General features: G+C 33.9%; 1 protein-coding gene across 11 annotated transcripts in view; it reads right to left on the bottom strand.

The window, feature by feature from the left end:
• The window catches only part of SERCA (ATPase sarcoplasmic/endoplasmic reticulum Ca2+ transporting SERCA), a 24,715-nt gene continuing 2,109 nt past the window's right edge, over window positions 1–22,606 (bottom strand). For 4 of the 11 annotated variants that reach the window (XR_015810584.1, XR_015810587.1, XR_015810586.1 and 1 more), the window contains exons 2-13: window positions 20,157–20,300; window positions 9,763–9,780; window positions 9,394–9,476; window positions 9,214–9,318; window positions 7,557–9,142; window positions 6,254–6,443; window positions 6,028–6,175; window positions 5,701–5,959; window positions 5,396–5,632; window positions 5,211–5,328; window positions 1,708–3,677; window positions 1–1,049 (exon numbers count right to left, since the gene is read on the bottom strand). Coding sequence is in view for 7 of the 11 variants with exons in the window: in XM_088191456.1 (XP_088047582.1) it covers window positions 732–760; window positions 3,560–3,677; window positions 5,211–5,328; window positions 5,396–5,632; window positions 5,701–5,959; window positions 6,028–6,175; window positions 6,254–6,443; window positions 7,557–9,142; window positions 9,214–9,318; window positions 9,394–9,476; window positions 9,763–9,780; window positions 20,157–20,274 (3,009 nt within the window). In the remaining 4 variants the exon portion in view is untranslated. The remainder of the gene's footprint in view (window positions 1,050–1,707; window positions 3,678–5,210; window positions 5,329–5,395; window positions 5,633–5,700; window positions 5,960–6,027; window positions 6,176–6,253; window positions 6,444–7,556; window positions 9,143–9,213; window positions 9,319–9,393; window positions 9,477–9,762; window positions 9,781–20,156; window positions 20,301–22,606) is intronic. The other 7 variants (XM_088191456.1, XM_088191482.1, XM_088191475.1 and 4 more) reach the window with 2 other exon arrangements.

Raw genomic sequence — 22,606 nt, forward strand, 5'->3', positions numbered from 1 at the left:
GAACAGTGTAATTAAGTAAAATAATAGCTTTATTAACGATTTATTGTATAAAACAATACATTATAATGTACAGGTTTAAATTTGTCAGGTCTTTGGCTGTTGCGCTGACAATCGTTTTTATACATTCGATTTGCGCACGATGAGCGTCGAGTGTCGCGTTCGATCGGCAACATTTGCTTACAAACATATCGAGATACATAAGTAAAATAAATAAGACATTGTCTGGTAATTAAGTACATACAAAACAACACTCGGTGAGTTGTCGAACGCGGAGGGCCAGACGCGCACGGCGCAAACTGGACACATTATATAATTCTATTCAACAATTTAAAATACTTTCCTATTTATATTATATAATATATACACAATTTGTTTTTTATAATAAATTCATTTATTCTACCACTGACATCACCAATGCTCCGACTTCAATCAGTTCAAAAAAAAATCACTTGCACACTATATATGTTATATATATATGTATATGTAAAAGGTGGTGGGTTTCGTTGCCCGGAAGTGGGGCATTTTCGTGAGTGGCTGAAGGCAACATATTCCCAGATCAGCAGCGGCTCCTATCCTCAGTTATTTCGTGACAAACGCCCGAGGACCTTTTTTGTGCGTTACATTATCCCAAAAAGAGTGATTTAGAATACGATACATAAGTTAAAGATAGATAGCCAATTTAAAAAAAATAATAGTATGTAAGCGGCAAATTTAGAGATGGTAGTTGAATTTTACCACTTGTCAACAACTCGTTCACCCACTGAAAATCAAACAAAGCTGTTAATTAGCAGAAATGGCTTTCTTTCGAGTGAAGATATAATAATAGAATCAGTGAGTTTAGAAGGCATGCAGAAACGAGAGGTAAAAAATCACAACATTGTTTGGTACACAAATTAAACGGAAGGAGATACACCGTACGAGTACAATGATAGTAGTGTTCATGGAATACAATTAGTCTAGGGTGAAGGCTCTAGCGTTTGAAACAGGTCCTCAGCGGGCCGCTGGCCCAACACGATCTCCGATTTACATCTGCGATACCCTCGGTGCCACTGTGTGGAAAACATAATGATTAGAAAACGGGTACATGCTTTGTTCGACAGGGGCTCAAAATTATAACTGACACTACAAAAGGGGGTGGACTTGCATTCGATTAAGACAATAATAATTGAGGGGCATATGGAAAGAAGGAGGTTATCGCCTTTTATCAATTACCTTAAACTGCTAATGTATAGAATTGATATTAAAAATATTCTTAGCTTAATATTATAATTAAATGTATATATAATTTTTTTTTTGAAATTAAATAAAAATATTTTTTTCATACATTTTTATACCTGCCCTTTTTTCATTGACATGAATCAATGTAGAAAAACATGCAACTATTTTAGTAATATAGAAAAATCTAATAGTGTTTTAGTTGTAATAACATGCAATTAAATTAATTACAATTTTTGCCACAATATCTTTGTTACAAAAATAGTTTTTTATTTAATAAAATACGATAAACTCCTTCGCTCCTTCAAATGACACTACAAATAAGGGGTTGGAATTACAATTACATTTACAATTCTGGGGGTAAGACATAATGATGAAAAACATTCACCTGGGAACATTGAATTAATCTTGGGGTATTTGATAAGTGTTTTCATTTAATAATATATCATCTTATAAAATAAAATACATAAATAGTAAAAACTTATAGTTTACCTTGTGTTAATGAATAGCGCAACATGTTCATCGTATGCGTATCTTAAAAATGGTTAGTTCAACGGTAGTTTTTCAAACGTTTTTATTCGCTACAGTTAAATGTAGTTTGCGTTTTTTTTACAAAAATGTCACATGTTTTGTTGATGTTTTCTTTTTATTGGATTTCTCCGCATTCAACGTATTTACACAGGAAAAAAGGACGCAAAATATCATACTGTAAAATATTATTACACACACATTTCATGTTAAAATTGATTAAAAAAATGAGACAATCATATAAATCACATAGGATAAAAATGTACACAATTCGATTAAAAATGTTCATTCCAATGTAACGTCTAAAAATTGTCATTTCTTTCCTCCACATCGAAAAACATAATAATTCATAAGTTCTTCTTGTTCATTGTTAACAATTAATGACTTTGTGTTTTGCAACACGTATAAAACATAACGAATATATTAAAACGTGGACATAAGTAGTGAAAATCGAAGTATTTACACAATAATACTAGTATATCATAAATCGATCGAAAGAGTTTTGTAATCTATGTATTTTTTTCTATTAGAAATGCTCGAGTACCTATATAAAGTTATAAAAATGTACGTTAAAATACTCTCTATATGTATACATATTAAAAAATGCACTAACAACGTTATTTATTGCCTGTAATAGTTTTCTTTTAATACTTTAGTCTATCATATCATATAATAAATAATAAAATGTGTATATTTAAGTTAAGTTCGATACATATTCAACAATCGACTAATATAGAGGAAATGTTAATTAATTAAACAAAAAAAATACTCTAGCAGATTCTTGTTCATATTTTTTTAAAAACTTCAAAAGTCATTTAGAAAATGACAATGAAAAATTGTAACCGCCGTTTTAGCGACATTACAAATAATAATCGGATAATCGTTTTAGACTAATGGAATTACTTCATTGAGCACATGTAAAATTTGGCTAACCGAAATCCAAAAATCTTTGGATTTCGTTCGAATTAGGGTCGTGCAAGTCATTCCACACACGTCGTGACGATACATGAATCGTATACTTTCAGTCGAATAAAACGATCGGCTCGATTAAAAGCGAAAATCGTCGCATAATAAGATTAATTTGACAATCTGTCTTATTCGACCGTCATTAAAGTCACACACGTGGCCATTAAAAAAAGATTGGCTTTAGCGAAAATCACAATCCTAATACCAAGTCAATCAATTTTCATCACAAAAATGCAGGCAAATAAAAATAATGTTAAATGGGTATATAGTTACATGTTAAATGCATGAAGGCACTTCCATGAAAGTATAAAAATTCGCACAATTTGTGATATAAATTAAAAATATACATTTATATACACACACAATGCATAAACATATGCCTGTGTATACATATATATATGATTAATTTAATAAAAAATAAAAAAAATAACTAAAAAAATAAGTTAACACAACTTCCCGACTATATATGAGATACAATTTAATCTATATAATGCATATATTAATATTATAAATACTAAATGATTAATGAGGTCCACTTATTGTGTGAAACTGTCAAATGGCATAGCACCAATTATAGCATTTTTATATAGTCTTAGGAATACATGTATTATTTATAATCAGTTCTTCACACACTCAAAAAAAAAAACACACTTATGTATAACTGTTTTGTTTTAGTAACGAGTGGTATTTTTGATTAGATTTAGGATCGGGGAAAACAAACTAATAAAACAATGGGCCATCTCGGCCGCGCCACTAATGCCGGGGCGTTATAGTGGCCCGTATAGTAGCAGGCCGAAGAATACCGCCCACATTAAGACGATCCATTGCAGGCCGTTAAACATGCTCTCACCGTCGGTGATCTTTCTCGCGACGAATTTGAGTACTTCGTCCAACAGCACTACGGGGATGGAGAACTTCATCACTGTAAGCCATTCTTCCATCGACAATGGTGTCACTTGGAATACAGCCTGTAACAAAACAAGTTCGATTACGAATTAGCAAAATCATATAACGCCGATTAAGTACCTGGAAACCTAAGTATAGTGGAGGCAAAGTACAGTTAAAAGCATATATCAATATTATATATTGAATCCATTAAAATTGTTGTGAAGACAATTAGGTCAATTTGTTTATATCCAGAATCTCATCGATCCCTAGCAATTTATGATTTCGCTTTAATTTCTAAATTGTATTGCCTTCACCATGATATTAGTGAAAGATGAATTCTTCTATCGTGGTCAATTTTATGTTGCAGTAACACAGCTTCCAATACTGGCAGATTAAATATCAGGCATTTGCGAGTTTAAAAACTAATTTAACATAAATAAGTGATAATTCGTAGTACTATAATATTTTAATTGATATATAGTAAAGGTGTTGTTTTATTTTCAATTGTAGATATATATTTCTACAGAATGATCCAATTCGAGTTTCTTATGTTGGCAGCACTGTAAATCAGACAGCTGTCAATAATGACGCGCGCTCAGTGTTAATGTTAGTTTGTAACAATAATATTTCAATATTGTCATAAAAATATTATTTGTATTTAGTAGGGCGAAAAAATCGTGAAAATTGCGAATATTACTTATGCACTATTTTATTCATATATTTTAGTAAATGTTGGTAATTTCGATCAACAAGTTATTCATCTTGGCAGAACATATATTTATCAATATTTGGATAGCATTCGCTTTTAGTGAGAAAAATGCGTATAATAGATGTATATTAAGTAAACGATCTAAATCCCTATAATTTTTTTAAATAAAATGTTGAGAACAGCTAATTTTTTCAACAATATAGCAACATTTACTCAATATAAAAGTGAATAAAATAATCATAAGTTGATAAAAGTGAGATAAAGATAAAAAACTTATAAGAAAAATTTGAAAAACACGCTATATTGATGCGGAAGACACGCGGTTCTAAAAGGATAGGGCAACTTGCCACACATCAGATGTTTTGTGTGAAAAGTTCCCAGGTCGCATTGGATTTTTACTAAGAGCCATGTCTACGCCGACGAACTAGAAAAGTTGGAGCAACTAAAAACCAACATAGCTGAGATACCGTCCGAAATGTACAAAAAGATCGGCCGCTATAAAAGATCCAGAGGTGGCTATTTAATTGATATTATTTTTCATAATTAATGAAATACAGCAAACGTTCGATTAGTAAATAAAAATCCAAAAATATCCTTAAATATTTTTTTTTTTTTAAATTTCGGAAACTGAAGTTGTATCACCCGAAAATATAATTTAACTGATAAGCACTAGTGAAATTATATGCTGCTTTAAAATGTCAATGAAACTCAAATTTGAGAGTTGAAACTCAAACCTAATTTGAGTTAGGTTTGGTTAAATTTTTAAAAGCATACTGATACTGACAGTGATATCGTAAATCAATTGTTTGATACATTAGTGAAAATATAATTGTAGAATGTACTGATGACACTTACGAAGACATCATGATGATAATCACTTATTTAAAAAAAAGTGTGAACTTACTGAAAGTACTTCCACATAGAGGATGACGAAGTGGAGTGTGAAGGAGAGAGCCATGGATCCTACCAACCACATGTTGCACCATGGGGGCATGGCAATCAGTGACTGATTTTCTGACAAGCTGTAATAATCATTCGTTTAGTATTCGTACTTAATATCATAACATGTTTAAATGTAATAAGACAAACCTGTTCATGGCGTTGAGCATTTCAATTGTGACCAATACTGAGAGAGCCATTGTCATTGGATGAGGATCAGTGAAGATTTTGCAGTTAACTCCCTTGAAGTCTTCGTTATCGCCAATGCAAGACAAGTGATGGGTGAGTTGCCAATAGGTCATCTGAGGTCCGTTGGGCGAGTACATGAACCACCAAGTGGCAGCAGCGACGGTAGCGGCGCCTACATATCCACCAATAGCCATATACCTATAAAGATAATCGTTTAACACGCGAGTCTTTACAACAGATCTGAGGATTTAACGATCGTCGCGCACCTGAAGAACAACCATCCGGAGATAAGACCTTCATCGGCTTTGCGGGGTGGCTTGTCCATGATGTCCAAGTCGGGAGGATTGAAACCAAGAGCAGTGGCGGGCAAGCCGTCAGTGACAAGGTTGACCCACAAGAGTTGTACGGGGATAAGAGCTTCGGGGAGACCGAGAGCGGCAGTCAAGAAGATGGATACGACCTCACCAACGTTGGAGGAAATAAGGTAACGGATGAACTGTTTCATGTTGTTGTAAATGGCACGACCTGTATTAAAGATAAGGATTAGTACATATCGATCGGACGTATTTTAGTCGGTTTCTATTAAAACGCACCTTCTTCAACAGCAGCGACAATGGATGAGAAGTTATCATCAGCGAGTACCATCTCAGAGGCAGATTTGGCTACAGCGGTACCGGAACCCATGGCAATACCAATTTCGGCTTTCTTTAAGGCTGGGGCGTCATTGACACCATCACCAGTCTATAATAATAAAAAATGTGTTATTATCTCATATTATAATTTGTACATAATTGAAGAGGTAGTTGATTAATGACTGACCATAGCGGAGATTTCGTTCATGCTTTGCAAGTATTCAATAATCTTGGATTTGTGAGAAGGTTCCACACGGGAGAAGAGACGAGCGCGGGCGCAAGCCAATTTTTGTTCGCTAATCGGCAAGTCGTCGAATTCGCGTCCAGAGTATGACTTTCCAGTGGTGTCTTCTTCTTCAGTGAACACGCCGATACGCCTGCAAAGTGATTGATGATAAAATTTCCAGCATTTTATTTCGTTAGTTACTCGGGGATACTTCTATTAATATATTACTATCGATGGATTTTGGAAACAATTTTTTGACCAGTCTGCCAGCCGCTCATCACTTTGTACAAAATGTAAAATGATTGTGTAGAAAGTGTATTAAGAAAATTTAATATGTTTTTAAAAAATATTCGAAATAGTTGAGCATATTATTTTTATTGTCATCCCTTAACCATTTTACTTGTAATAATATTTTTATTTTAGTCTTATTCGAGTTAAATAAATTATTTAAAAAAAATAAAAAAGAGTACTTGTGTTTATGTCAATTTGACAGGTGCCCGTAAATATATATAAAAAATGCCCATAAACAGAAACGCTCATGGATTATTTTAATATAAATAGTAGCGATAAAATTCTGAGATAACGACCATTTTTCTTAGGCAATGATTCTAATCAAAAATTCTAGAAGGATTTTAGGATCCTATCGACTTATTTAATGAAAATTTAAATAGTACAACTCTAACCGGCTTTCATAAGTAATAAAAAGAAAAGAAAAAGAGCACGGAAGGACAGAAAAATTGTTGCGATATGCACGCCTAGTGCACATCGCATATCAAATAGGTACTGTTCCTATATTATGTAAAAATAAAAAAAAACACTATGTAAAGAAAAAACAAAGAAGAGATTTTTAAAACTTAATCAAAAACCATATCTTCATACGGAAGATTGTTTCGAAAAATATCATACGATGGACAAATATAACAAAATATCAAATATGTAAGTAATTGTAATGAAAATACATCATTTAAAAATGCGATTAAAAATAAGTTGAGAATCACTGGCATTGTGTGAATTGAAATATTGAACAATTAACTAAATACTATTTATAAAGATAGATCGAAACAATATTTTAGTTGTCCTTGCATTCTTGGGTGTTTTTTTTTTGGTAGTGGTCCCAACATTTGGAACGGGTACAGGATATATCCTAAATGAGTGATATATAAATAGTAGGTAAGAAGCTTAATAGTTGTGATTGACTAAATTAGATCGTAGTGGATTAAATAAGAAAAAAATTTGGACTGTAAAGGGTTAAACGTTGAATTACCTGCAGATAGCCTCAGCGGTGGCCTTGTTGTCGCCAGTGATGACAATAACGCGAATTCCAGCAGCACGGCACCTGACGATGGAGTCGAATACTTCTTTACGGGGGGGATCCAACATGCCTACGACACCGACGAAAGTGAGGTTGACTTCATAAGTGTGGAATTTGTTCGAGTCTCCGAGATCCATATTGTCGGGTGTGACGGGGTTATCGGCAACGGCGAGGGTCAAGCAACGGAGGGTGTCGCGTCCGGTACCGTATTGGCGGGTGAGTTCCAAGATGCGGTTCTTGAGGGCGGAAGTCAAAGGTACTTTGGATGTTCCGACGCGAGCGTGTGTGCAACGGTCCAACACGCCTTCTGTGGCTCCCTTAACGAACAATTTAGGTCCGTCTCCGATACGAGATGTCTTCAAAGGTGTGCAATAAGATGACATGGATTTCCTGTCGCGGGAGAATTCGAGGGTGAACTCTTTCTTCCACTTGGTTTCAATTTCTTGACGAACTACAATAGCAGCAGAGCGGCGGTCTAATCCAGTTTTGGTTACGCTGAAGGGGTTCATCTTTTCAGCCAAGACGATGAGGGCGGTTTCGGTGGCTTCACCGACCTTCTCGAAAGCCTGTTTGAATTCGTTGAAATCAATAGCGGAGTCGTTGCACATGATGCAGATGGTTCCCAACTCGTGGAGGGTGTCGAAATCGGCAGCCTTGACTCTCTGTCCCTTGAGGAAGACGTCACCAATGGGTTCATAGGTGGAGCCGGTGATTTCGAATTCTAAGAAGCTGCTATCGTGACCTTCAACTTTTTCAAAGCAGAACATGCGAGATACGGACATCTGGTTGGTGGTGAGTGTGCCAGTTTTGTCCGAGCAGATGACGGAGGTGCAACCCAAGGTTTCTACGGAAGGCAAGGACCTGACGATAGCATTCTTCTTGGCCATACGCCTTGTTCCGAGGGCGAGGCAAGTAGTAATGACAGCGGGTAAACCTTCCGGAATGGCGGCGACGGCGAGAGCAACGGCAATTTTGAAGTAGTAAACGGCACCCTTGATCCAGCTTCCTCCATGGGCGGGGTCGTTGAAGTGTCCGATGTTGATGGCCCATACGGCGACGCAGATAACGGAGATGACTTTCGAGAGTTGTTCGCCGAACTCGTCCAACTTCTGTTGCAACGGAGTCTTGATTTCTTCAGTCTCGGACATTTCAGTACGGATCTTGCCGATGGCGGTGTTCAAGCCAGTTCCGATGACGATACCGCGAGCCTTACCAGCAGCGACGTTGGTACCAGAGAACAAGATGTTCTTTTTGTCCTGGTTGACGGCGCGGGGGTCGGGAATGGCGTCAGTGTGCTTGATCACAGATACGGATTCTCCAGTGAGGATAGATTGATCGATGCGGATGGTGGTGGAGTAGATCTTGACGAGACGGATGTCCGCGGGGATCTTGTCGCCGACTGATACCTCAACGATATCACCGGGTACAATTTCCTTAGCGCGGATCTTCTGTACGCCGGATTTGTCTCCTCGGACGACCTTTCCCATCTCGGGCTCATATTCTTTAAGAGCCTCAATGGCTGATTCGGCATTCCTTTCCTGAAACAAATGCAACGTTAATATCGCACATCATATTTGTATGTGTTATTTTTATAATAATTTTACAATACCTGCCAGACACCAACAATGGCGTTTGCAATAAGAATAAGCAAGATAACGAACGGTTCAACGAAGGCGGTGAAAGCATCTTCATGCTCTTCAAATAAGGCTAATACCTGAACAAAGAAATTACATCGTTGAAATATCACAGCTTAAATTGCACTCCAAAATTACGATGTGACACTACTTACGAAGGAAATGATAGCAGCTAATAACAAAATCTTTACTAAAAGGTCATCGAATTGTTCCAATACTAATTGCCATATGGTTTTTCCTGAAAATAAACAACATTTGTTAATATTATCAATAAAATGTAAGACATCTTCTTAAATACTGTGAACACAATCGGTGAGATTGTTACGTTTAAACAGTTGTTTCTTGATTATATGTGAAATGTATGTTTGTCTAATTCTTAATGTGAAAATATTTGAAGAAAAGACAAAATTAAGTCAACACTGAAAATTTACGAGTAAGTGACTTTGGTAGTATATTTATGTAAATGATACAAAATTGTTGTGTAAACACTTTATACTTAGTATTCGGCCAAAACTCTTTGTTACCTTCCTCTGTTGGCAATTCTGAAAAGAGAAAAAAAATAACAATTAGTTAAATCATCACAATAAATATCACAGTAATTTATTAAGGAGGATTTTTGAAATATATAAAGGATAATAGGATTAAGCTGATAATTTTATAATAGAAGATAGAAATAAATATTTATTTAAAATATTCTATTCGATAGAACAGCTGTTTAAAAAAAACACAAATTTAAGAATTTGATGTATTTCATTAATTATGAAAAATAATATTAATTAAATGCCCGCCTCTGGACCTTTTGCAGTAGCCGATCCTTTCAATGATTTTTTTGTACATTTCGGGTGGTATTTCGGCTATGTTGGTTTTTAGTTGCTCCAACTATTCGGAGTTGTTGGCGTAGATATGACTTAGCGAAACCCCACAAAATTAAAGCGTTAAATCACATGATTTTGACGGCAAGCTGCGCCATCTATCAACCAATCAATTTACTTCTGTCAGTTATCAAATTATTTCGATTAAAGGAATCTCTTAATAGCAAACTAATTCATGAACAATTAGGTTTTCGTGAACATCATTCGACTACGTATCAATTAAACAGACTGACAGAGCTCATATCTACCAATTTTAATATGAAAAAAAAGTTCTGGTCTTTTATTGCTAGATATAGAAAGGCCTTTGATACAATATGGCACGACGGATTAATATATAAACTTGTAAAGTATGGAACTCTTTATTACAATATCCACATTTTCAATACTACATAAAATACTAGCTGGTGTACCTCTTCTTACTAATGATATTCAAGTCTTAAAAAATACTCAACTATCAATAAAATTTCTACCATTAAAGAATTTTGTTATTATCAAACTGAAAAATACTAAAAAGTATCTCGTGAGATAATGCAAATCTACTAATCTCAAGAATTGGTGATTATGACAAAACAAAATTTAAATTCAAATACAAACATAAGTACATATTGCTTTGATGCAATTAAACCTATTGTAATGTCATTAGTTTCAGCTCTAGGTTTATAATAATATATTTTGTGCATGTTTTACTAAAATTTAACTATAGTTACAGATAATTTTTTTATTTAAACAATGGAAATGGTTATGAACCAGTATTGTGCATTTAATATGTCTGTATGCTATTGTACATATGTATATTTTTTAAATAAGCATAAGTCACAATGACGCCATCTGACCACAATGTGTACCAAATCAGTCACTTTTTGGGCATGTAATGGTCTCTCGTGAATCACATAGGATTTTTTTTCTGAATTTTATATGGGTGTAGGTGCATCCAGATGCAAAATGCGCCAAAGGGAGCCATAAAAAAAGCTCAAAAGTTGCGAACGCCGACGAACGGACGCTTCCAGTCCTTCATTTTTTTCTCACTACGTTGCGAAATGTACGAAATGTAAATTTTGATACAGAATTGTTTTTTTATAGAGCAATTGAAGAATTTTAACCTGTTGAGCGGATGTGTTATTGTAGCATTTGACACTTTGAATACGCATGATTATTGACAGCTGTCTGATTTATTCGAATTTGATATATTTATTAGATTCAATTTTAAAATTTTGGAATATTTGGGTGCTGCGATTCCGCTGCCTTAATTGTGTTTCTCAGTGCAATTAGGCGCAAACCAATATGCAGCACTCTCGCGCCTCTATCAATAAAGATCCACAAGTTCTCAAGCATCCTTTGACGTGGCATTTTCATTAGTGTCCATCAGGTTGATTCTACACTCTAGCCACAAGCGAATTCGATGAGGGACTTAATGGGACGTTTCCTTTCCAATTGCGCTAATTGGCACGCGCGGTTTTTAATCCATCAATATTGTGACGTGGTGGCGAATGCATCATATGTTGATAAAATGCTAATGTGACCTACTATTCCAGTCGGCGTTGAAAGGTCAATCGCGTATTATATAGTAAACGTAAGCAAACGTGTGGTTCAACAACAGATTACATAAAAAACGTCTCATATCAAAAGCAAACGTTGACCCAGAGATTAGGCTCGAATGAGCGGATTCCCAAATATTTATGCAAGTCTCGCTCGGCTGTGGTTTTAAATCTTAATTAAACAGTTGATCTTGGGGGTCTTAGGGTGAAACGTGAGTAAAACGGCGCTTTGGAATAGATGGAAATAATTTTCGGATGCTGAGCAGTGTTGCGGAATCTTTGACCCTAATTTTATTGCTATTTCCAGAAAATTAAAAAAATAATATCGGCGATTTCTTGTGTTTTTATTATTAATTTTCATATGCGGGAAGTGGTTAAGAAGTATATTTGCGCGTGTGCACGCAAGAGAGCCAATATGAGAGAGGTGTAGTCAAAAATAATCGTTTGACGTCACGTCCAATTGCTTTTGACGTAGAGTTCGAAGGATGCTAGTCGAGGAGCCAACTGGCGTCGTCGCGGTTCTTGGAATTCCGAAGGTTTTATTCGGGAAATCCATCGCAAATGGGAAACACTAGAATCCGATGACCTAGATAGGACTTCGTTTGATGTCCCAGTCAAACGCGGAGAGATCGATTCAAATCACACTTTTAAAACAGCGCCGATTGAAAAAATGAGGTAAAAACAGGTATCACGCCAACCACGTGGAAGTACGGTACTTCCGCAACAGTGAGTTTTGCGATAATGAGAGCGCTGTTAGCAGTGTTAGCTCATAGCGCGGCGGTTCCGTGACGATTCGTTTGGAAAGCGAATAAAAACGCCTCGATGTGTTTTTCTCTCAGGAAATAAAGTTGAGCAGTTATCACGATTAACCCTTTGTTTGCCGAAACATTTTGGGATTACCTAATAAAAAAATGTTATTCACACCTGACGCAAATATGTACTTCCAAAAAATAAATCCGATTACGTCGGTTCTTGCCAAAGTAGCAGAAGTTGATATATTGGATTTTGTCAAAGGGTTAAAAATACTAGGAAACATAAAAACTATCGAGAATCGCAGTTTAATTATGGAATTTAATAGGTGGTCCATGGACCACTAATGTTCCGTGAAGGAATTTTTATGGTCCGCGGAGAATTTTTTCTCGATTTTCGTCTTATTAAATAGAGCATGTTCTTTGAAGGCCCAGACTAATATTCGATGCAATTATTAAGTAAATTTATTCTTTCAGTTGCCAAATAATTGAAGGTTCTAAGGAAATTGACAGAAAGAGCGCCATAAATACAGCGTTGTTATGCCAGCCAGTGCAGACCGTACGTGGCAATAGACGAAATAAACTAAAAGAATCACAATATTCATTCGAGATTTTCTGCAAGTGTTATTAGCATGCAATAAACGAGGAAAACAGGTCGCAAAACTGCCATATAAAATATTTAAAGACCGCTTCGAATCTGTCATCAGAACAAATTTCAACGCAACGGTCATAAAAGCCCAGTAAAGCTATTCTAATTACACTCATAGGCAGTAAAAAGTGGGGACTCCCTCAGACTGGCCATGTGTATAAAATCGAATAAGTAGCATCGAAATCAAGTTCTCAAATTTGGACACACAAAAATGAGCATTTGATCCGCAAAAAGCGATAAAGCACCCGCTTCCCTCTTCACGTCAACCCGCTTTGTAGACAACATATTTTTTTGTTACTAAATATTCTCAATGCTATGAAGTAGCTCATTATTAATCAATCATGAGATTAGGAAAATCTAGGAAAACGTAATCTGTGATGATTGATCGGAGTTACAATCTGTAAAATAACACATTTCCTAAATTTTTTAAGAGTCTTTTGTGCTAGCCGCTCGTGTCGAACCTGCTGTGATGACAGCCCTAATATCCTCACTAACAACTACGACGAACGACATTTTTAGAACCACATTTGACACTTTCTAAATTGAATGGCATCCATATGTTTTTATGCGCTAATGTCGCATTATGACAATGTTGAAACTCATAAAGCATAATATAGCTTAACTGAGATTATATTATCTCCACTGTCATTGTTGATTTAGGGTTGAAAATATATAACAAAAAATATGTCATTACTAAATAGCATCCTTGATACGATTACTGTTAATAAAAAATTATAATTGTGAGAAAAAAAATCGCAAGTATCAATTAAGAATAAAAATTATGTATAATTAATTTTAAAATGTATTAATCTAAACTGTTCGTATCGCTAAAATAATGTTGTGCTGTATAAAAACAGACGTATAGTATGTGGTGCAGAGTGGCGTTTTTCAAGGGTTAATTCGGACTAGAGTTACAGATTATATCAACAAGATCGCTCATATTTGAATCATAGACTCTCCGTGCCAATGGACGTCAAGAGACTGAATTTATCTCCAGACCGCACGATTCTACAAATAGTTTGGCCACATCGCAATGCGTGCTACAGCTCTGGGACACAAATTCCGCAAATACACCGCTGACTGATGGCAGCGTATTTTAGCCAGTATCAAGTTTTTGCACCGCAGAATCAGTTAATAATACAAATAAGCTACATTTCAATGCGGAAAGTGTAAACAGATTTATTTTCAATGCAGAATCGAGCGATTCTAAATATGTAATACATATGAATGTTATATCATAGGTCATTATAAATCTATTTCAAGGCATATTTAATCAGTATATGAGCGTTTAATACTATAAATAAAGTAAATATTTTAAGAAGACAAAAAAGTGACGACCAGATGTGTGATTCTGTATATAAGTCAGGGAGTTCAAATCTGTACAGATACAAACTTTGTAAAATATTCTCGTTTCCTCGATGGCCCAAAGCGCCGAGACACTTTGCTAAGTCGGTCGGGGTCCGCAGATTATACCACCAACATTCTAATCTCGTATATTCTTGACCTTGCGTGCTGGCCAGCGAGGTTCCGAAATAACGGAAAGAGTCATTGGTGAAGAATTAGCTTCTTTTGTCGCTCTCCCGGGACTCCGATCGCTTTCCAAAGTCTCCCCGGTCGTTATTTTTATCAGCGTCAGATAAGCGAGTCGCTCTAAAACGACACCTGTTGTCGCGTCGGCTCTATATCCACCGCCAGAAGCGACAGATCCGATACAAAAGTGTCAACAGGTGGTGGTGTGCCAGTTAATGCGCCTAGCGTGTCGCGCAATCTGCGGACCTTGGGCACCAAAGTTCGTCTTGACTCGACCGATCTTTCTAATTCTGCTCGGGAAACGACGGAGGGGTTCGCTCAATTAGACCCTGGGATCTTGGAGAGATTTGCTAGCGGCGCGCGTTCCGGTTGCGTAATTGACGTGTTGCTTCACAACAAGGCGCTGCGATAAGCGCAGAGCATGGAAACAATATCCAGCGTGATTTGCAGAGGCAGGTACCGAAACGGAGCGTCGGGTTGCATTAATTGCGCAGAGGTCGAAGACCCCCTCTTTATACGCCAGAAGACTAGACTAGAACTCCAATTGATTCGTTCGCCCCGACTTTTGATAAGGCAGTTCCGGAATCGAACCACCATTACGTCTTGAATCACTTATCTATTCCGTATCGTTATTTCCAGAATCAATTCGAGCAAAACCAACAAGTTTATCGCGAATTTTATCTTGATTTCGATTAGTATTGCTCTAACATATGGATAGCAAAACATTTTCGTACTCAACCGATATTTAAAAATAAAATTTTATTTAAATAATAATAATTATAAGGTAAATTTGGCTGCGTAGCGCAATTTTTTTAGGCACCCAACTTAACTCATAAACTGACGCTTCTCTCATTTTTCCATAAATGGCAATGGCCTTGAATTAAAACTGAGAGGCCTAAGAAAAGTTTTTGAATTATTTTTTATTATGGGAAATCTGTTGTAATTTACCATTTTAAAACAAGATGCCGAAGCAAGCTGACAAACTTAAAACTAGCTTCAGATTAACTTTATTTGAAAAATATACCTTGTAAATATAGCGGCTATTAAAATTATTTTAAAATTTGTAGATTAAAATAAAAAACATTTTTTTAACATAATTGAATATACATAAATCTACATAATCTAAGAGCGTATCCGTGCAGCGCAATTTTTTTTGGTTCGGTGATTTTTCCGGATCTTTTTTAAAAAATATATTTAAAAAAATTACGTTCCATTTATGGTATTATTTTTCATGAAATTAATATTATATTATTTTATCTATATATATCTCAAAATATTAGGCTAAAATTTGAAAGATCACTTCAGATACTTTATATATTTTTTAAATACAATTAAAATTGCATTCCAATATTAATATTTTTAACCTATTAAAATCCTACAAGTTTATAAATATTATTAAATTCAATATGGTTCTTGGCTACCTCTGATCTAACAGTTTTTTATGGCAAACTTGATTCATAAACACTGCGCGAATCTCCAGATGTTGCGATCAGCTGTTGTAGTACATTATTATTATGTCGTACGCAAGACAGCAGTTCATTATGCAAAATGACACGTTTTTAGAATATAGGTCGTCGATGAGTCACGCTTGATGACAATCGATCATCTGTAGAAGCGGCTTTATTTATAGTTTATTGTGTGCCAAAAACAGACTGCTTTCTATCGCATTATCTCTTTGTCTTTGTGTAGCAAAAGAAGCACGACTGCGAGAATTTCAGAAGATCATACAGCTGTAGTTTCCAGATGGCTTCTTTAACAACAATAACTTATGCGTTTATTTGCAATCTCGAGTCGTTGGCTTTGAGATAGTGAAATAAAATAAAAATGGTAGCAGTTGAACAGCATTTGCGACGGTTATTGTTTGTAGTTTGATAAAAGACACAAAGACCTTGGTGTGAGAACTATGTTTTTGAAGTGCGGAACGACTTTATGCATATACATTTCGAAAAACGCAAATTTGTTAACAAGGCAAAACCACGACAGAATGCCAAATCACATATATTGCGCACAACCTAGATGTACTTTTGAGTAAATAAATAACTGTATTGGAATCCGAACATGAATGAAAATAAATTTACAAGACAAAATAGAGCTGACCCGACGTTCTTGTTAACAATTTATTTCAAGCGACTTTCTCATTCCTTCCACTAGTTCCCAGAAAAGATTTGCTTGTTATTAATTGAATATTTAGTTGTGAGAAACAAATAATAAAACTAGTAGTTTTATTTATTTTAATTGGAATATCGCAATCTAATCATGTTGCTGCTGATGCTTTAGTTTAATTAAAGTTTAAACGCATTAAATGATAACATATACTGCATTTATGACTTATGCTCTTAATTCGAAATATACGAAGATATCCCACAGGTTTAATTTACCATCTGCATTTATTCTAAATTAAGCGTAATTGAATAAGTCTTTCGCAGCAATTAATAACTCATTGTTCTCTACATTTAGAATCTAGACTTATACAAATAACAAGAGCTAATAGTTCGATAGTAAATAAATAATACACAATAACCAGGTCGTAGATACTCGTATTCTGGAACAACTATAGAGAATGGATTGATTTAAAATCATAGTAGAACTTGCCCTGCAGACTTAGAATCTAGATTTATAGATTGCCTTCGATGCGGTAATTTATAATATGAAAGTATGTCTCATATGGTCAAAGAAGCCCTCTAGCTATTGTACAGTTGTAAAGGAGTAAATAAAGTTGGAGTCTACATAACGTTTTTTATAATAAAACAGAAGTTTACGAAGAATAAAAAATTAAAAGTCTTCTGATGAATAACTCATTTTTTGTTCAAAGAAAAAAAAGTTTTATCAGATTTGCCAATACAACTTGTGTTGGAAAACATTTTTCCAGCTTGTATTTTTTTATTTTTACATTAATTGGTACAATGCATTATAGTAACGGAAATGATACTAAAAAGCCGATAAAACAGCACGCGAATAACTGTTAAAAAGCAAAATTATTAAAAAAATAATCAGTGCTACACAGTGATAATTTTGATCTTATGATTGCATTATATGCTTTTTAAATGGCTATAAAAAAGAAATATTAAACATCTTTAGAAAAGAAAATAAATTAAAAACAGCATAAAAACTACTACCATGTTAATTTCAACAATCAGCTATATAATAAGTAAAAATAAATTAATAAGGATTAATTGACCACTAAAGCAAATTTATAAGTAAATACTCAAAATACTCATCTGCACTTTTTCAAGTAAAATATTTAAAACTTCGCGTTAAAGTAGCAGTTTATTAGTAGAATAATTAAATTATTTTTTATACCTGCCAGGGCAGACCATACGTGACAATAGACCACCACAATTTAATCGAGACTTGCAGGTGTTATTATCATATAACAAATGCTATATCTTACATTTATATAAAACATTAAGCAGGCGTTTCAAACCATCGTAATTAGTCGTAGCAGCAAAAAGTGGATGAGAACTAAACCTTCTTCGTTCGAGACTCACTTTAGCTCCCCAATTTTGACACACAAGGGTTCTTATGAATTCAGACCAAGAAGAGTAGTTGATCATCGACTTCAGCCGCTTCCCTCATCACGCGTTTGCAGATGACTATATCATTTGGATGCGTATACGTTAAAATTATGTTGCACAAATAGGAATTATAAATAAAAATAACATCATTGATACAACATTAAATGTTATTTTTAAAGATTTTTCATAATGAGTGTATCTGTAATTATTTATTATGGTATCAATTAATGATATAATATTTTTGAAAATAGTTTGGAGTGAAAAAAACAAGTACCATTTCATATACATATAATGCTACTTATATGAAAAAATAATGGTAGTGGTCCGCGGGAAGCAAATTTTTGAGTTTATTAGCACGTGAGGCCCGAAAGGTTGGCGACCGCTGGACTAGATAAAGATCTTTTTTTTATCTGGACTATATTTAAAAGGCAATTTTTTTAGATAAGTAAACCGAAATAAATTTACCTGCAGGTACCTGTTGCAAATATAATAACTTTTTTATTGCAAAATTAGTACTATTTTAAATGTGATTTTTTAATTACACAATATAACTCTTGTCGTATAATTTCTAGGAATTATTAACAATTAGATTGAACTTTTTTAGATTTTGCTAAAAAATATTTAATTAAGCAATCAAAGAGTAAAAAAAATAAAATTTAAAAAAATACTCATGAGGGCAAAAAAATTTGCGCTTCGCAGTAAAATAATCGTTTTAATTAATATTAATAAAAAAACAAATTTTATTTTTAGACTGATGAATATTACTTATATTTTTGATGGTTCTATATCGTTAATATATTTAGGTGACATTAAATTCGGTATTATTATTAATCATGTTTCTAACATTCAAGTAAGCAATATAGAAAAAAATTGTATGAGTTCAAAATGGGTCTTTAACTAATAAAAAATTGGTTAACTTTTAAAACCTTAAATTGGAAATTGACAGGTGTGATCCTAATGTTTTTTAAATAGCGCATTTTTATTTAGAAAAATTCGAGTCTGCTGCGGGACCCGAACCCGCGACGTCATTCCGGAACATAAGGTGCAATAGTGGCTCTAAAAAAATCGTGTCCAAATGAAGGTGATAGTTTAATCAAATTTGAGAGTTTGTATAAAAGTTAGGTGTTAGAAATCCTACTGTTCTGGAATACTTGAAACAGCAAGGAAAATAAAGTAAATTGAGAAATGGATGCTGCGCGAACTGAATAAAAACTAAAAAAATCGTATTGAGGAACGTTTCTCTGCGTTTTTGTTTGCTACAGAAACACCTCTTTTCTCAATCATATTTAGTGTAGTTGGACCGAGTTTAGTTGAATAGTTAACTACAGCACATAACCAGGATATTAGTCTCCGGGTTCATATAAACTGAAATCACATTACTGATCCCAAAAGGAAGCTGCGTTCCGGTACTTATCTTTTTTAGAACTAAATCACTGATCATATTGTGAAATCAATTGAATCAAATATTCGAAAGCTTGCATTAGTAATTCAACATATTTGGGCTACTAAACCTCTTTAATGCCAAGAGAGCACCGGTGCACAGTTTTTTTACAAATACTACATCCATATTTCTTGATAGAGAAAAAATGGAATAATATGGATATTTTTTGTCAGGGTGGTAAAGCAGCGATAATGCTCATAAATTAAACAGGACATTTGATGTGGGTATTGTCTAAAAACGTACTGCTAAATTATTTCGAAAAATTTGGAAGGAATCTGTGATATCTGTACCACTTAAAAAAAAATGACAAATGGGTGCCGCACGAATTGTATGGTATCAGAAAATTGTTGTGTAAGGTCTGCGCTTGGTATAATCTAATATTTTATTAAATACTGGAAAAATGCATCAAGACTTCTCGGAAGTCTAGGAACGAATGAACAGTTGATTTTGAACCTGAATATGATCGATCGTTTATCGATAACGGTCTTTCGAGTGACGCAGCGCCCCGCGCGTGACGTATCAAAACGTCGTAGTTGTAATAAGAAAAAAAGGATAAATATAAAAAAATAACGAGGGGGCAGTAGGGGAGAACAGGGCGAACGAGGCGTTAGAGTGCAATTCGCTTACCGTTGGGTCCGTATTTCTCCTGGTTCCTCTTGACCTGGTCGGGGGTGAGACCTTTGTCTTCATTGGTCCCGAAGTGGTTCAGCACCTCTTCGGTGGTCTGGGCGTGGGCGTCCTCCATGGTCGGCGGCTAGGTCGACGTCGGTCCTGAAAACGACGCGGCGCGATCAGATCGTGACGGAGCGAGATGGAGGTTAGGTCTCGCTGTCGGATGGCGCGACACGCGTCACCCGCAGCGAGCCCGGCCCGGGAGTGCGGGGTGGGGGGAGCGGCGGTCCGAGGTGTTGCCAGCGTGCGGCGCGTACGCCCGCTTTTGGGAAACGTCCAATTTTAATTGAATCTCACTACATTTGACAATCATTTTCAATGTTTACCATTATTATCACATACATTATAATAAAATATATCTTCAACATACATATATGTATATAGTAAGACCCATGTGTATCATAATAGCAATGCAATCAATAAATAATCGCTTGTTTTGTGTATTTGCATCATCATTGAAGATGTGGAAAAGATATAATCTGATAATTTAAATTGGAAATTGGTGACGTTTACTTCCCTATCATGCGTTACAAATCTTTATTTAGGAAATAATATAATTGTAAGACCAATTTGCAAGTGAACGCCTGTATCAATAACTAAACATAATATTTTTGTTATCAATTCACGCGTCTAAATTGATTCTAATAGCTCCATATCTCACTAATTAAAGACAGCAAAAGATAAATAAAGTAGTAATATCAATTCATAATGTCCATTTAATCATACGTTTATTACTTTATCGGGTATTTTCAGTCATGTTCAATTTATAAATTTTATTTGGAATTTACTATAAATTATTACTATTAAAAAACTATGAGTTAAACAATGTTCTATTATAGATTTTGAAAAAAAATAAAGTACTATTTGGTCCTAAATATAAATGTTCGCTTAACAGCCTGATATACTATTTTGTTTTAGAATGTTGACATGAATATTGTAAATATCTTGGCTATGTTCGTAAAAAATGTGTTATAAATTTATATAAAACTATACTATATTTATGATATAACAGTTTTATTGTGATCCTGGTTTATTTCAGAATTTTATTTAAAAATCACGTTTAATGATGACATTTCTGTTAAAAATGGTATGTTATAAATTTTATAGTAAAATTTAAATTAAAAAAGAATATAGTAAGAAATAATAATTTTAATTCAAAACATCACGTTGCAAATTATATTTTTGTTTCTATATCACGAGTAACAATACAATTTATAAAATAAATAGTGCATTTTAACAGGAAATTATTTAAAAAAATATTTGCATTTAAATAAATACTTTGTTTCATAAATCGAATTATTTGTGCATTTTTGTATGTTAATTTTCGGAAAAAGATTCGTTACTAAGAGTAATTCATAATGTGTTTACTGTTCTAAGCAATGTTCACTCGCTGCCGCTCGCTTGCACTAAATTTGTCTAAATACATTTTTTTGATATAATTTAGATTTTAAAATCAATTTTGTGGAAATAATAACTACGGTATATACTATCAAATTTTAGTTGAAAAATTAAAATTTTAATTAAAAAAAAAAAAATTTAAAAATGATAATTAATTTCAAAACCTGGTAATTTAATGAAAAAATAAGTAAAACGTGAATGGTTACAATTCAAAAGAAAAAAACTATTAACAATTTAAGTAAAAATAAAACATTTATGAGATAAAAATCACTAAAAAAATACTGTGTTTCTGTACATATGATATAAAAGTTTTACTGTAAATATCCCTATTATGTTCGTAAAACAACATAATCTACAATAAAATGCGTTTAAAAATACTATATAATAAAAGCTAAAAAGTTATTTCGTTTTATATATAAGGCAACATAGTTTTCATCAAATTTATTTTAAATTGAAAAATCATGGATTTTAAATTTTGCGCTTATAAATATTACATAATAAAAAACTAAATATTGTTAACCATACAATATTGTTGTTACAACGGCTTAGCAATTAAAATATATGAGTTGGTATTGTGACAATACCAATCTGAATTAAACTATTAATAAAGTTTTCAATTACCGGATGTTACGATGCAGCTAATGCCAGATTTTATTAATAGCGTATTTTTATAAATACAAATTCATAATGGTAGTTTTAATTACGTTACGGCTAATAATGTTTTGCAACGTATTTTTGATAACCAGCAGTGTAAATTTAACGATTAACACCTGAAACACATTGTTCGAATACCATATAATGTATGAATATCGAGATGATTTATTAATATCGAGCTGGTTGTGCTTTTAGAATATAATTATTTCTAATAATAAGATAAATTTAGCTCGTATAATAATATTACATATGTATGTATATATTTAGGCTTAAAAATATAAAATTAAATTGGTTTATATTCATTATAACTTTATATATAGTAAATCAAATACTAAAGTAGCAAATAAAATAAA

Source organism: Plectrocnemia conspersa, unplaced genomic scaffold (genome assembly GCF_051122295.1).
Source record: "Plectrocnemia conspersa isolate PC_06_02 unplaced genomic scaffold, ASM5112229v1 ptg000001l, whole genome shotgun sequence".
In the NCBI taxonomy this organism is placed as follows: Eukaryota; Metazoa; Arthropoda; class Insecta; order Trichoptera; family Polycentropodidae; genus Plectrocnemia; species Plectrocnemia conspersa.